Source organism: Fukomys damarensis, unplaced genomic scaffold (assembly GCF_012274545.1).
Source record: "Fukomys damarensis isolate Sample0158 unplaced genomic scaffold, DMR_v1.0_HiC HiC_scaffold_17, whole genome shotgun sequence".
Lineage (NCBI taxonomy): Eukaryota > Metazoa > Chordata > Mammalia > Rodentia > Bathyergidae > Fukomys > Fukomys damarensis.
The window spans coordinates 28129778-28142775 of record NW_022900929.1 but is presented as its reverse complement, the minus strand read 5'-3'; the positions used below and the strand labels follow the sequence as shown (position 1 = coordinate 28142775).

The following is a 12998-nucleotide window of genomic DNA, read 5'->3' as shown; positions in this document are numbered from 1 at the left end:
CAACAATGCATAAGATTCTAATAAGATTACTGACATTTAGAAATGGGAAGAAAGGAGCTAAAGGTGTAGGGAAGGTGGGATGGGTAGGGGAAGAGTAAAAAGGGAAAAGAAAAAAATGTGAGAGAATGAAAAGATGAAAATAAAGTGTTTGTAGATGGGGAGGGGAGGAGGGGGTGAAGGGAGGGCAGAGGTAAGGGGAAAAAATGAGAATCAAGACTTGTCATGTAGAGGTACAAGATCCCAACAATGAATGCTACTGTACTGTATCCCTAAAATGTACCAATAAACTCAATTAAAGCTGAAAAAAAAAAAAGAAACAGAAACAAAGGATGGACCTAAAGCCATGTAAGGAGACCAAATCAATAATAAAAAAAGAAAACAGAACAAAAAAACCCTCATAACAAATAGAAGTCCATGAGCAGAGAGCTTCACTGGAGAGGTCTACCCAACATTTAAGAAATTATCAACAATTTTTCTCATACTCTTTCAAAACAAGAAATGAAGAGGCTATTTCAAACTCAATCTGTGAGGCCAACATTACTCTAGTATCAAAACTAGACAAAGACACAACAAAAAATTCCAAACATCCCTGATGAATACTGATGCAAAAAGCCTAAACAAAACACTAGGAAGACCCTTTCCTGTTCATGTGTTCAGATGGAATCTTTTCTCACTCCCTGCCTGTCAAACACAATTTCCTATAGGAAACTGTACCCCTGGTTTCCTCTGGAGATAGGTCTCCCCACTTGGGCCCAGGCCCATGGCTCACAGAGAATGTTCAGTGGAAGTTGGTAAAGGACCATCCATCCCTCGTACAGGACTGTGGCACTATTTATCCAGGGCTTGCTTCTCTTCACGTCCTGCCCTTACTGGACACACACAATTATTTTCACCTTCTTTCCAAATCCATTTTAGCCTGTGTAATCTCACAAACATCAGAAGACATTTTTTCAAGGGAGAGATACAGAAAAGGAAACTTGCTATAGTTATCAAAGTGATATATAAATCTTGTAGTAAAATAAGCCTATAATAACATCTGCTATACACTTTGTGTTGATCACTTAACCTAACAAATCATCTTTTCTTTTTAAGCTAAATTTTTTTCTTCTGATAATTTTAATATTATTACTATTTTTCTCAGTCTCTTTATCTGCTCTGAGGAGTAGGCAGAACAGCGGGCAGCAGGTGAGGAAGGCAGCTTTCTTTGAGTCCCATGCTGGTCAGTCATCATCTGGCAGCTGGATTTTGCTAGGGTTGAAGCAGTTGGACTCCATGATGGGGTGGCCTTTGGCCTCTCGGTATTTCACAAGCCTCTTGGCTTCTCAGTGGGCCAACTCGTGCATCTTGTAGTCAGTCAGATGAGCCACAATGGTGGTGCTAAAGATGAGGACAATGGAGAAACCAAAGAAGAAAACACGTTTCAGTGGTCAACGACAGGATCCTTGTCGAAACCATGAGAATCTCAGTTCTTCTCATACAAGTTTTCTTCCTCCGGTTCTGGGTCCCCTTGCCATTGTGAGGTAGGTTCTGGTGCTTGCTCTCCAGCACAGTGGACAGAGTGACTACAGCTTTGGAGGATTCCAGCGAATGCAGGCACCTGGGAGCCCATGCGTTACTGCTGCTACCGAAAGGCGATGAGTACACAACCTCAACAGCCATCACGAATTATTCCCAGGCTGAATTTTGTTTTACAAGTGGGCTTATACACCTTATCATTCTTATTATGGTTTGCTTACAATGTGTAATGTGATATAAAAGTAATACCTTATCATTTTATGCTAATTTTACTGCAAAACTTCTAATTCTGAGAGCCATGCTCTTCTCCCTCACTGGAGTATTTAAAACATAAAATCCATGCTGCCCCATTTACCTCCAAGTCTTGCTCTGATGGAAATGTCTGGTACTTTCCTGGAATTCCATCTCCTGTCCTGTTGCAGTTCTTGTGCCAGTATCGTTTGCCTTTTGATTGTTGACTGAAATCCTGTGTCGGGTCTAGGAACTCGGTGCTGAGGTTTCACATCACTGAAATCCACCAGGTTTGGTATAGCTCTGCCAGTGCCAGGTTTCAAGTCAGCATCACCACCGGGACTCACAAACCTCGCACAGGGGTCTTCTAAGGGGACATCATCCCGGAGTGGAAATAATGCATAATTTGGGCCAAATGGTGGTGGATATGGGTAATGCAAATGGTAGTCTGGCAGTACTGAAGGGGGATAAGGGTGAAATTTAAGAAAAGCAGGGTTGCCTTTCTTTTCAAATCTGCCATAGTTATGTCTGTCCTCCAACCCTTTCACAAAAGGCATGTTCATTTTCCTTAACAGATCACAGTAGTGTGGGTAATCTATATTCTCAACAGTCTTTTTTCTTGAAAAGATAAACTTCTCAGGGATACTTATCTTTCCGGACTTGTACTGGACTTCCGTATCCATGGCCTTTCTCTTTGTAATTTTTGAGGCTGGTAGATTATGTTGTTCTGATGAACCTTTTCTCTTGAACTGTAAAAACGCTTGTAGTTCTAATAATTGAAGATGACAGCTAAAGTAGCATAAAATTATTGATTCAGCTCTCTAAATATTGGTAGAGTAGTATTTTTTAAAGTGAAGTTTCTTTTTTTTTCCCCCTTCTCTGCACCAAAGGAAGCACAGGGCAGTAACAGAATAGAAAAGAAAAAGCAGAATTCTTGTTGCTTGGCAACAGCTAGAACTGTAATGCACAGAACTAAATATGCACATCATAATGCAATTCTTAGAAAAAACAAAAACTAGTCTTGACAGCAATTCCAAGGTACTTTTTATCTTATTTTATATTTTTTCATGTCATTATCTTATAGGTAAAGAAGTACTCAGTTAAGCAGTATTAAGCAGTTAATCTAATGACAGTATATTTTAAACAACAAAAAAGTGATTATAATGAAGTATTTAGCTGATATAGAACACCTCTTATCTAAATGTTACATTTAAGTGCACTGCAAAAAAGAAACATGTATTACACTAAAATTAAGTTGATATATCTAATTTTTAAGGAAAGAAATTGATAAATTATAGTCCAAGGGAAGGCTCATTTGCATGTTCTAAATTATTCCTCCTTAAATGCTACTATGATGTCCAGAATAAGATCCATGAATATTTTAAAATTAATTCGGGAAACTACAAGAAGTTGTCAATTACTAGCCCACAATAAAAGATCTCATCTAAAGTGAGTGATGTATCAGCTCACTTAATATTTTCAAACAGACAATTTGATCTTGCCTAAAAATAGCTACAAAAAACATTCTATATATTATGTGGGTATAAAAGCTCACATTTTCCTTAATGAAGCAAATGTGGAAATCATGCAAAATTCTAGAATGGCCAGGTACATATAAGTCATAAATCAAGCCAACGATAATACAGTAAGCATTTAAGATGTGGTGAGAGGGGCTGGGGATTTAGCTCAGTAGTTCTGCAGCCTGCCTCACAAGTGCGAGGACCCAAGCTCAATCCTTGGTACCAAAAATAAATAAATAAATAAATAAATAAATAAATAAATAAATAAATAAATAAATAAATAGATGTGGTGAGATGATAATGTCTATGTCCCGTCTAAAAATCATTAAAATTTAGAAATGTACTACTAACACCAGGGAAGGGTGTGATGGATGGTGGCTGCCTGTTTGAAGTCCCTGATGAGACAGGATATCCAAAGCATCCAAAATACATCCAGTGAGTTTCTAAGCCCACTCATAATCACTCATTTCATACAGAAGGTGACAACAGATTTCTTCTTAGGCACTGCTCAAACCTCCATGTTTAATTTTCACCCACTCTATATGATTTACGTCTATCATAGCTATTATCATTAAGCACACCCTTCCAGAAGATGAAAAGGAGAGGGGCATTACTCTTTTCTTCCAATTTTTCTATAACACTTTCTCCCTATAAATGGTGTCTTTGGCTCTTAGGCACTTTTGTATGTTTTTTCTTGTTTCTGAATCTGGGTGATGAAAGATGATTTCACAGGATGATTAATGCATGATATCAATTTTATCTATGGTCCGGTCCTTCATTCTTCCACTGAGTTTTTCCTTGGGACTAAAGGCATTGCTTTAATTGCCACAAGATGTACGTTGCAATTGTCTTCCAGGAAGCACCACACATTAGGAACACACTAGTTACTGATGTTTCCAGATTCAAGCAAACTCTAAGGACTGTCTGTGTACAGACTCATAAATTCTATTTGTTGTTTAGACTTTGACTCCCAAAGTCTGAGAATACACAGCCAGTTTATATATAAAGGGTCTTCCAGACTGGACGTGGTGGTACATGCTTGTAATCACAACACTCTGCGAGGGTGAGGAATGAAGATAACAAGTTCAAACCCAGCCCTGAAACTTAAGTGATTTAGCAAGAATTTAACAACAGAGGGTGGGTGGCACTAAAGATATAACTCTTGGTTTAATTCCCTGTAAAAAGGAAAAGAATCTCCCTTCAGTCCACAAATGTCACTCAAAAGTAAAGGCACAGGCTTTGAGGTTCAGGGTTCTCTTGGCTGCAAAGTCTTCCTTAAATCGCTTGTACTCTACAGCACCCCTCCACCCCCGCCGGAGCAACGAGGCTGGTCTGAAATCACACGGGATGCTCAGTGCCAGATATGACAGTCCCTGCCTCCCCGGCGTCGGGAGTCTGGTCCACGCGCCAGCGACCTTACAGCCTAGTTCCCAGCGGAAGTGCCAACGCGTGCAGCGGTATTGGCTGCGCGTGCATCCGGGCCATTCTTCCGGTCGGCCGCCCTCTAACTTCCGGCGGCGGGTGGGCGCGCGCCGCGCGCTTAACTACCTTCTTTTCCGAGGGTCGGCAGGCGGCTGCGGCGTGGGATGGAGACCTCGGCCCCTGGCCGGGCATGGCATTCCTCTTCTCCGCCTTTCTGGTGCAGGCGCCCTCCTCAGGTGAGGGTCGCCGCTGCTCAGCCTGAGAACAACTGTTTCCGGTGTCAAGGGCTTCGGGTTCCTGCTAGGAATCACTATGACCTCTAAGGCCCAGCAAGCAGGGCGGGAAGATCAGCAGTGCACAGAGAGAGCAGATCACTCAACCCAGATGGCGTTTTAGAGTCAACGTGCTTAATAAACTTTCTAATTAAATGCTTGGGCTGTTGGTCGGCTCTGTATTTCAGTGGATTCTCTAAGGATGTATTGAGTATTTCGCAATTAGTAGGCTTCCCGCTGCTTTTAATATCTCCGGTAGTGGAGCTCCATCTATTGGTTTTCGATGTAAACTACAGGATCTGTTTGGAGTTTAAATTTTGACAGCTGAAGAACTCAATTATTTATGATAGGAAAATATCTGAAAAAGAAGAGAGAGTTCAGGCCAGTTGTTTAACAAAAATGGCTTTTTCTGCTTTATCACTCCTCCAAGAATATAAATGTAGAAGGAATGTGGCAGTAACCATGGGATTGGGTGGAGAAAAGAAAGAAAGAAAAGGAATGGATGCAGATTAACAAATGTGCCAAAGCCCAGGCATCCAAAATGCAAAGATTGTTCCAGAAGAATAGCCAGTATTTAGTTGTCCTGTTAAAGAAGGATGCTTGGGGATATGGTTCATGGTCTTATACCTAAGTGTGAAAGAGTATGTTTTTGTTTTGAAATCTTACCTGGCTTTCTTTTGATGTATTAACAAGAATAGACCTCTGAGGTTATGAGAAGTAGGTAAGCAGTCAATAGGTTAACGTGGATACGTAACTATAATAGAAAAGGCCTGGTATTTATATGGTACCTTTTGGTTCATACAATATTCCACTCAGTTCCTACAATAATTCTATAAGGCTGGAATTTTTTTCCGTCTGATTTTGCAAATAAATAAGCTGCAGCTGTTTAAAGTGATTTTTCCTAAAATCAGTTGTGGCAGAATTTGGATTTAAACTCAGGTTATCTGGCTTCTAATATTATACCCTTTCCTTTGCATTTCTGTTACAGTTATTTAGTTACAATGCCTTATAGAATTGCATTTTTACATAGCCTCTTTCAATTTTTCTATTTTTCCTGTTATGCCTATCACATCTGCTCACTTGATGAATGAAGACTACCAGGATATATTTCAGAATTACTATTTAATAGTTGTTAGACACAAGGTACAGTACTTGATGTTAGCTCTTGTAAATTCACAAACATCCATGCTTCCATCAGTGGAATTTATAACCTATTGAGGAAATTATGTATGTGCATAAATATATGTTCCTAAGTATAATGAGTATGTTATAAGGGGGTGTGCTAGTGACATGCCATGTCAGATGAAAAATATGGATAGACACGAGGTTTGAAGGGGGAGCATTTGTGATTTTAGTCTTGAAAAGCAAGGGTCTTGGATTTAAAAGTGTTCTATGTTGCTGTAAAAAAGCATCAGGTGAGCTATATTAGCAGGTAGATTAGATTCATTAGGATATATGAAGGAGAGTACAGTTAGAAACCCAAAATCAGATGTCAGAGAAGATTGGTTTATGGCTTTTCCCTTGAAGAAGATTAAATATACTATTTTTAACATTCTGGAATAAGTAATGAGGAAAACTGTTGGTCATTTATTTTCTACAGTTGGATATTTAGTTCGATTGCCAAGAAGTTTTCGCTTGACTCAGGATGCAGTGAAAATAGTGGGGTCATCGCATTTTCCAGGTACTCATAAATAGATTTCCCGTAATTTAAAGGAAGTTACTAGCAGTCATTTAATTTTTAACAATCTTGTCCAAAAGACTAATGTCCCTCAGTTAATCTAGTCCCATAAGGTCCTTTTCCTTCTGCAGAAGTGAACTAAAATTGTTTATATATTTAGATTCATTAAATTCTAATTCTGTATGCTGTAACTGCTTAAGTGCAAAAATAATTATTTCTAAAAGTTAGCTATAATTGCTATTTCTAGTGGTTTTGCTTGTATAATATTAGCTATACCGTTAAATGTGGGCAGTTTAATTATGTTAAAACATTTTTCAAATGAGATCAACATATCATAAAGCTTTTGGATTTATAAGATTTTATAATAGTCATAAGTTGTAACTGAAACTTTTTTTTGCATTTATTGAGATAAAATCATTTACTAACAATTTTTTCCTTTACAGTGTAAAATTAAGTTGTTTTTCTTGTGTTCACAAGTTTGGAAAACCATCACCATCACCTGATTTCATATTTTCATCACCCTCAAAAGAAACACTGTACTCACTGATGAATACTTCTGCAGCCCATGGAGATCATTAATCTCTCTTCTCTTTTGTTTACTTTTACTTATTTTGGAAATAAGTGAAATTATGTATTGTGTGGCCTTTTGAATATGGGTCTTTTCATATAGTTTAATGTTTCTGAGCTTCATCCACGCCATAAAATATAAAGGCACTTCGTTTCTATTTTTTGCTGAATAATCTTATGTTGTATGTAAATGTATGCTTTGAATTCTCTTGGTTATAAAGTAGAATTACTGGGTAATGTGTTAATTCTCGCTAGTAGACTTTTATCATGTGAACAATTTTCAAATATTTTCTCCTATTCTGAGGATTGTTGTTTTGGCTTTCTTAATCTGACTTTTGAAATACACATTTTGAACTTTGATTAAGTCTAATTTCTATTTTTTCTGTTATATCAGGTGCTACATCTAAGACATTATTCCCTAATAAATGCTCACAAAGTTCTGTTCCTTTGTTTTCTCGTGAATGTGTTTATGCAATGTTTGATTCAGGTGCTCTGATCCATTTTGCTAATTTTATCATAATGCATGATAGAGATCAAACTCACTTTTTAGTATATGATTACCCAAATTTTTTAGCACTGTCTGTTGAAGAGACTGTTTTACATTTTATTGCATTGTTTTGACAAGTTACTAAAACAATTAACCACAGTTGTGTGGGTTTATTATAGGGTTTGCATTTTATTCTGTTCCTCTCTATGTCTATCCTGATGCTAGTACCTTGCTGTCTTGATTTTTCTTGCTTTATAATAAGTTTTGAAATCATTAAACATAAGTACTTCAAATTTGATCTTTTAGATTCTTCTGGCTACTGTTAGTCCCTTAAAATTTCATATTCATTCTATAATAAAACTGTCAGTTTTTGCAAAAATATCTACAGGGATTTAATAGGCTTTGAATTTTTAGTTTAATTTTTGGTAATTTAACAATCTTAATTCTTCCAATCCATGAATGTGAAATTTATTTCCATTTATATAAATCTACCTTAATTTCCCTTCATGATAATTTTTACTTTGTAATGTAAAAGTTTTATGTTTCTTTGTGAAATTTAATTGTAAATATTTTGTTATTTTTGATTCTAAGTAGAAGGATTTTACCCAGTTTTAGGATTGTTCATTGCCAGTTTATGGTAATACAATTGATGTTTTCATATCGATGTCAAAACAACCTGCTACTTTCCTTAATTCATTTATTACTTCTGTTTTGGGGTGTGGACTCCTTATTATAGAAGATTATGACCTGTGCAAATAGAGGTGGTTATATTTCTTCTGTTCAATTGTTTTTTTCTTACCAACTGCTTCAGCTAGAAACTACAGTTCAATACTTATGAAAAAGAATATTTCTTGTTCTCAGTCTTAAGGGAAGGGAAATGTTTAAGCTTTTACCATTAAGTATATTATTAACTTTGAGTCTTTGTAGATATTAAGGTATGCCTAATTAGTTTTGAGGGAGTTCCTTTTGTTCATAGTTTGTTGAATGATTTTATTGTGAAAGGATGTTGGATTTTATCACAAGCTTTTTCTACATCTATAGAGATGATATATTTTTATCTCTTTTTGATTTATATGATTTATTTGTATTTGAACCTAGCCTTACATTCCTGGGATAAATCTCAGTTGACTGTGATGTGTGCTTTTTGATGGTACTGGAATTGGTTTCTAGTGTTTAGAGAATTTTCATATGTATATTAATGAGTGAAAGTCTATAGTTCTCTTTGGATTTCTTTGATTTTGGTTTTAGGGTAAGTTGGGATATTTTCCCTTTTTTTTTCTTTTTTATTGAGGATATTGGTACAATCTAGGTATACAAATACAGTTACATTCATCATTGGGATTTTGTACCTTTACATAATAGGTCTTGATTCTCATTTTTCCCCTTGTCCCTGCCCTCCCTTCACCCCCTCTTCCCCTCCCCATTTACAAATACTTTATTTCCATTTTTTCAGTTTCTCATATTTTTTTCCTCTCCTTTATTACCTTTCCCCCACCCTTCCCACTTTCCTTACACCTTTAGCCCTTTACTTCCTATTTCACATTATTAATTGTCTCATTAGGATCCTGTGTACTATTATAGTTTTTCACACCAAAGAAACTATTCGGTATTTCAGTTAAAGAAATCTCTGTATGAACATTAAAAATAGGGAATCCTAAAATAAAACTAAAAAGGAAAGTAAAAGAGAAAAGGCAATGATGTAACATCAAAATAATCCTTAATTCTGGAGATGAAAATGGTCCCTGAACATATTTAAATTGCTTCTCGCTCTTATAGTCTTATCTTATTCTTTTTTTCATTATTTAGAGAATACTTTATTAGTTTCTGTAATCAAACCCACGTAGATATGACCTTACATATTTAGTACGATGTGTTACCCCTGTACACATGGAAAAAAAATAAACTAAAATAAATTAACATTTCTAGACCAATATGCTTGTCCATTTCTGTACAATGCCAAGTCAACACAGTAAATTGGGATGACTTTTTCCAAAGTTGGCAGCACCATTAAAGTTTCCCAAAATTCAATTTATATATATGTGTGTGTGTGTGTGTGTATATATATATATATAGATATATATATATATATAGACTAATAATAGTATGTTATGCATCGATAGCAGCAACAGCTTTTCCAGGTTCTGCAGTCATCTGAACAAAATTATAGACATTCAGCACATTCCATTAAAAAAAAAAAAAAAAACAAAGAAAAGAATAATATCCAGACAACAGCAAAGTTCTGTTGCTGTTGTGGTACCTGGCACCATTTTTTCTATTAGCCTCTTAATCATCATCTGGAAAGAGAACATTCTAGAGTAATATCATTAAATGTAGCTCTGATAAAGCACGGTCCCTACTATATATCATAAAGCAGGTACTAGACATTTTACATTCATAGAGGTATGATAACAGTACTGTCGTACATCAATAATACTAGATTCAATTTTGGTTTGAAATTTACTTTGTCTGCAAATAAGATTGCTACCCCTGTTTTTTTCTGGGCTCCTGTCACATGGAGAATTGTTTTCTATCTTTTCACTTTCAGTCTATGGGCTTCTTTTTGCACTAGGTGTGTTTCTTGTATACAACATATTGTTGGATTTTGCTTCTTATTCCGTTTTACCAGTCTATTTCTCTTGATTGGTGAGTTGAGGCCATTGACATTGCTGGTTATAACTGATATATACTGACTTATTATTGACATGTTATTGGCCTTTTGTTGACTCTTTTTACTTTTTCACCTTCTCCTTTTAGCTTCTTGCCTTGCCTATTTGAGTTGCTGTGTTGGGCCTCATGGTGTTGTTGCCTTTATTGTCTTTTTCTAGGATCTTGATTAGAATTGCTTGTAGTGCTGGTTTGGTATTCATGTAGTTTCTCAGGTGTTCTTTGTCGTGGAAGTGTCTTATTTCCCCATCCATTTTGAAAGAGAGTTTTGCAGGATACATCAGTCTAGGTTGGAGGTTGTTCTCTTTTAGTACTTGAAATATCTCATTCCAGGCTCTCCTTGCCCCAAGGGTTTGTGTTGAAAAGTCTGCTGTGATTCTGATGGGCTTTCCTTTGTATGTGATTTGTTTCTTTTCTCTTACTGCTTGTAGTATTTTGTTCTTCTGTTGGGTTTCTGGGATCTTGATTATTATATGTCTAGGTGTAGATTTTTTTTGATTGTAGCTAGTTGGGGTCCTATATGCCTCAGTTATCTGAATGTCAAATTCTTCCCCTCTGTTTGGGAAGTTTTCTGTCATTAATTCTGCAAACAGCTTTTTTAAGTCATTTGTATTTTCTCCTGCTACTTCATGTATTCCTATCAGTCTTATGTTATTCTTCTTTGCATCATCTAGGAGTTGTTGGATCGATTTCTCATGATCTCTTACTGTTTTTAAGAGACCTCTCTTTTCATGGTCACTGACTGCAATCTTATCTTCTATATCTGAGAGCCTATCTTCGCATTCTTTTATTCTGTTGCGTACACTTTCAATAGAGTGTTTAATCTCCTGGATATCTGTTTGAATCTGTTTTATGGATTCCATTTCTTTCCTATGTTGGGCGTTTATTTTTTCCATTTCTTTCTTATGCTGGGCCTTCATGGCTTCTATCATGGTCCTGAGCTCATCTATTTTTTTGTCAGTTTCTGCTCTAGAGTCTCGAATCACGACTTCCATTTTGCTCACTATCTCTATGGTTATCTGGGAAATTATTTCTGTTTTGAATTTTTCTAGAGCCTGATTGATCTGTTTTGTTACTTCCTGTGCTTTGAGTTCAGGGTGTCCTGGTGGTTCACTATCGGCCTTTTCATCCTCATTTGCCCTACTGTTTGCCATTGGTGAACTGGAAGTCTGTCCTTGTGTCTTGCTTAAGTGTTTTCTCATTTTAATTTTTGTTGTCGGACTGTCCTTGGTTTAATCTCTGGATTATCACCCAAATCTTCCTGATATAGTTGCACCCTAGCTTCTGTGTCTCTAACGACCCACAGACATTCTCATCTTCATAACATCAGAGAAAACAGCTCATCAAATCAACGGCAATGCTTTACCCCAACTGATACAATCAGCAACACATTAAGATCAAGCACAACTTGGACACTGACCACCTGTGGTAGTCACTAGTCTATCACCCTTAAATCATTTGAATTAAATTGAAATCAAGAAGCAGTCCAGAACATGTCTGCAGTGAACAAAATTTTAATATAGTGTATTTACCATTTAATGGCTCAGACAGAGCGAGGATGCAAGACCCCTGATCTCAGTTAGCTGATTGCTGAACCCCCTAATGCTGACTGACCTCAGGCTGCAAGGCACCCAGATTGAGTTCCCCATCCTTCTGAATGGTTGAACTCCACAACGTTCTATTACAGGTTTTCCCTGCCCTTTCTTTAAAGATGTTCAAAGTTGGGAACTCAGAAAAATACCCTTTATGACCACCTCTGTCTTTGCAGAGTGGGTCCAAAGACTTGCACAGTCAGGAGGTCTGAGAGTGCGGCAGGGGGGCTTATGGGGGTTCAGGGGCACCCGCGGTTACCTTCCCAGCGCTTGAGCGAGTGATGGCTGCTGGGTCGGGAGCAGGTGTGGTTCTCCTTCCCGCGGTGGATCGGGGCCCGTCCTACCTCCCCGTGCTTGAGCAATGGCAGCTGGGTCGGGAGCAGGCATGGTTCTCCTTCTTCCCTTCTTTTATATTCTTTTAGAGTTTGTGAAGGATTATAGTTTATTCTATTGTATTTATTTGGTAACTTCAGTGAATCCATCTGTGCTGGATTTTTCTTGGTAGAAGTTTTAAAATTTACTTATTTTAGATTTAGTCAGAATTTTCTATTTCATTGTGGCTTCTAATGAGCAATAAGCTATCAACATATGTGATTAGTTGCTGCTGTCTGCTGTTTTCATGTTTTCTTTGTTGATAGAGCAATGTCTATAAACAATCTTTATTTCTATTTATTTATTCATTTTTGGTACTGGGGATTGAACTCAAGCCCTTACACTTGTGAGGCAGGTGGCAGAAGCACTGAGCAAAATCCCTGGCCCTGAATAATCTTTGTTTAAAGATTGACAACAAGGTGTAGATCTCTTTTATCTTATTCTATTTAGAGTTCATTGAGCTTCTTGGATTTGTAGTTCTATGATTTTCAACCATTTTGCGAAGTTTTTCCTCATTATTTCTTCCAATATTCTGTGTCCCTCTCTGTGCTTCCTGCGACTGTCCTTTTACATGTGCCACTGCATGATGATTGGCCTCAGGACTGTTGAGTCTGTTCACTTATCTTTAATCTTCTGTTTCTTTCTGATTCTCAGATTAGATAATCTCAAACTGACTTG

The 12998-nt window shown here is 37.0% G+C and overlaps 2 protein-coding genes across 2 annotated transcripts in view; one reads left to right on the top strand and one right to left on the bottom strand.

Annotated features, from left to right (window-relative positions):
• The window catches only part of Spata48 (spermatogenesis associated 48), a 37284-nt gene extending 34602 nt beyond the window's left edge, over positions 1 to 2682 (bottom strand). The window contains exon 1 of the mRNA XM_010624891.3: positions 1871 to 2682. Within this exon, the coding sequence (XP_010623193.1) occupies positions 1871 to 2429 (559 nt within the window). The 5' untranslated portion in view covers positions 2430 to 2682. The remainder of the gene's footprint in view (positions 1 to 1870) is intronic.
• A 1947-nt stretch (positions 2683 to 4629) lies between these two features.
• Positions 4630 to 12998, top strand: part of Zpbp (zona pellucida binding protein) — a 56145-nt gene continuing 47776 nt past the window's right edge. Inside the window, exons 1-2 of the mRNA XM_010625062.1 lie at positions 4630 to 4924; positions 6561 to 6641. Coding sequence (XP_010623364.1) covers positions 4630 to 4924; positions 6561 to 6641 — 376 coding nt within the window. The remainder of the gene's footprint in view (positions 4925 to 6560; positions 6642 to 12998) is intronic.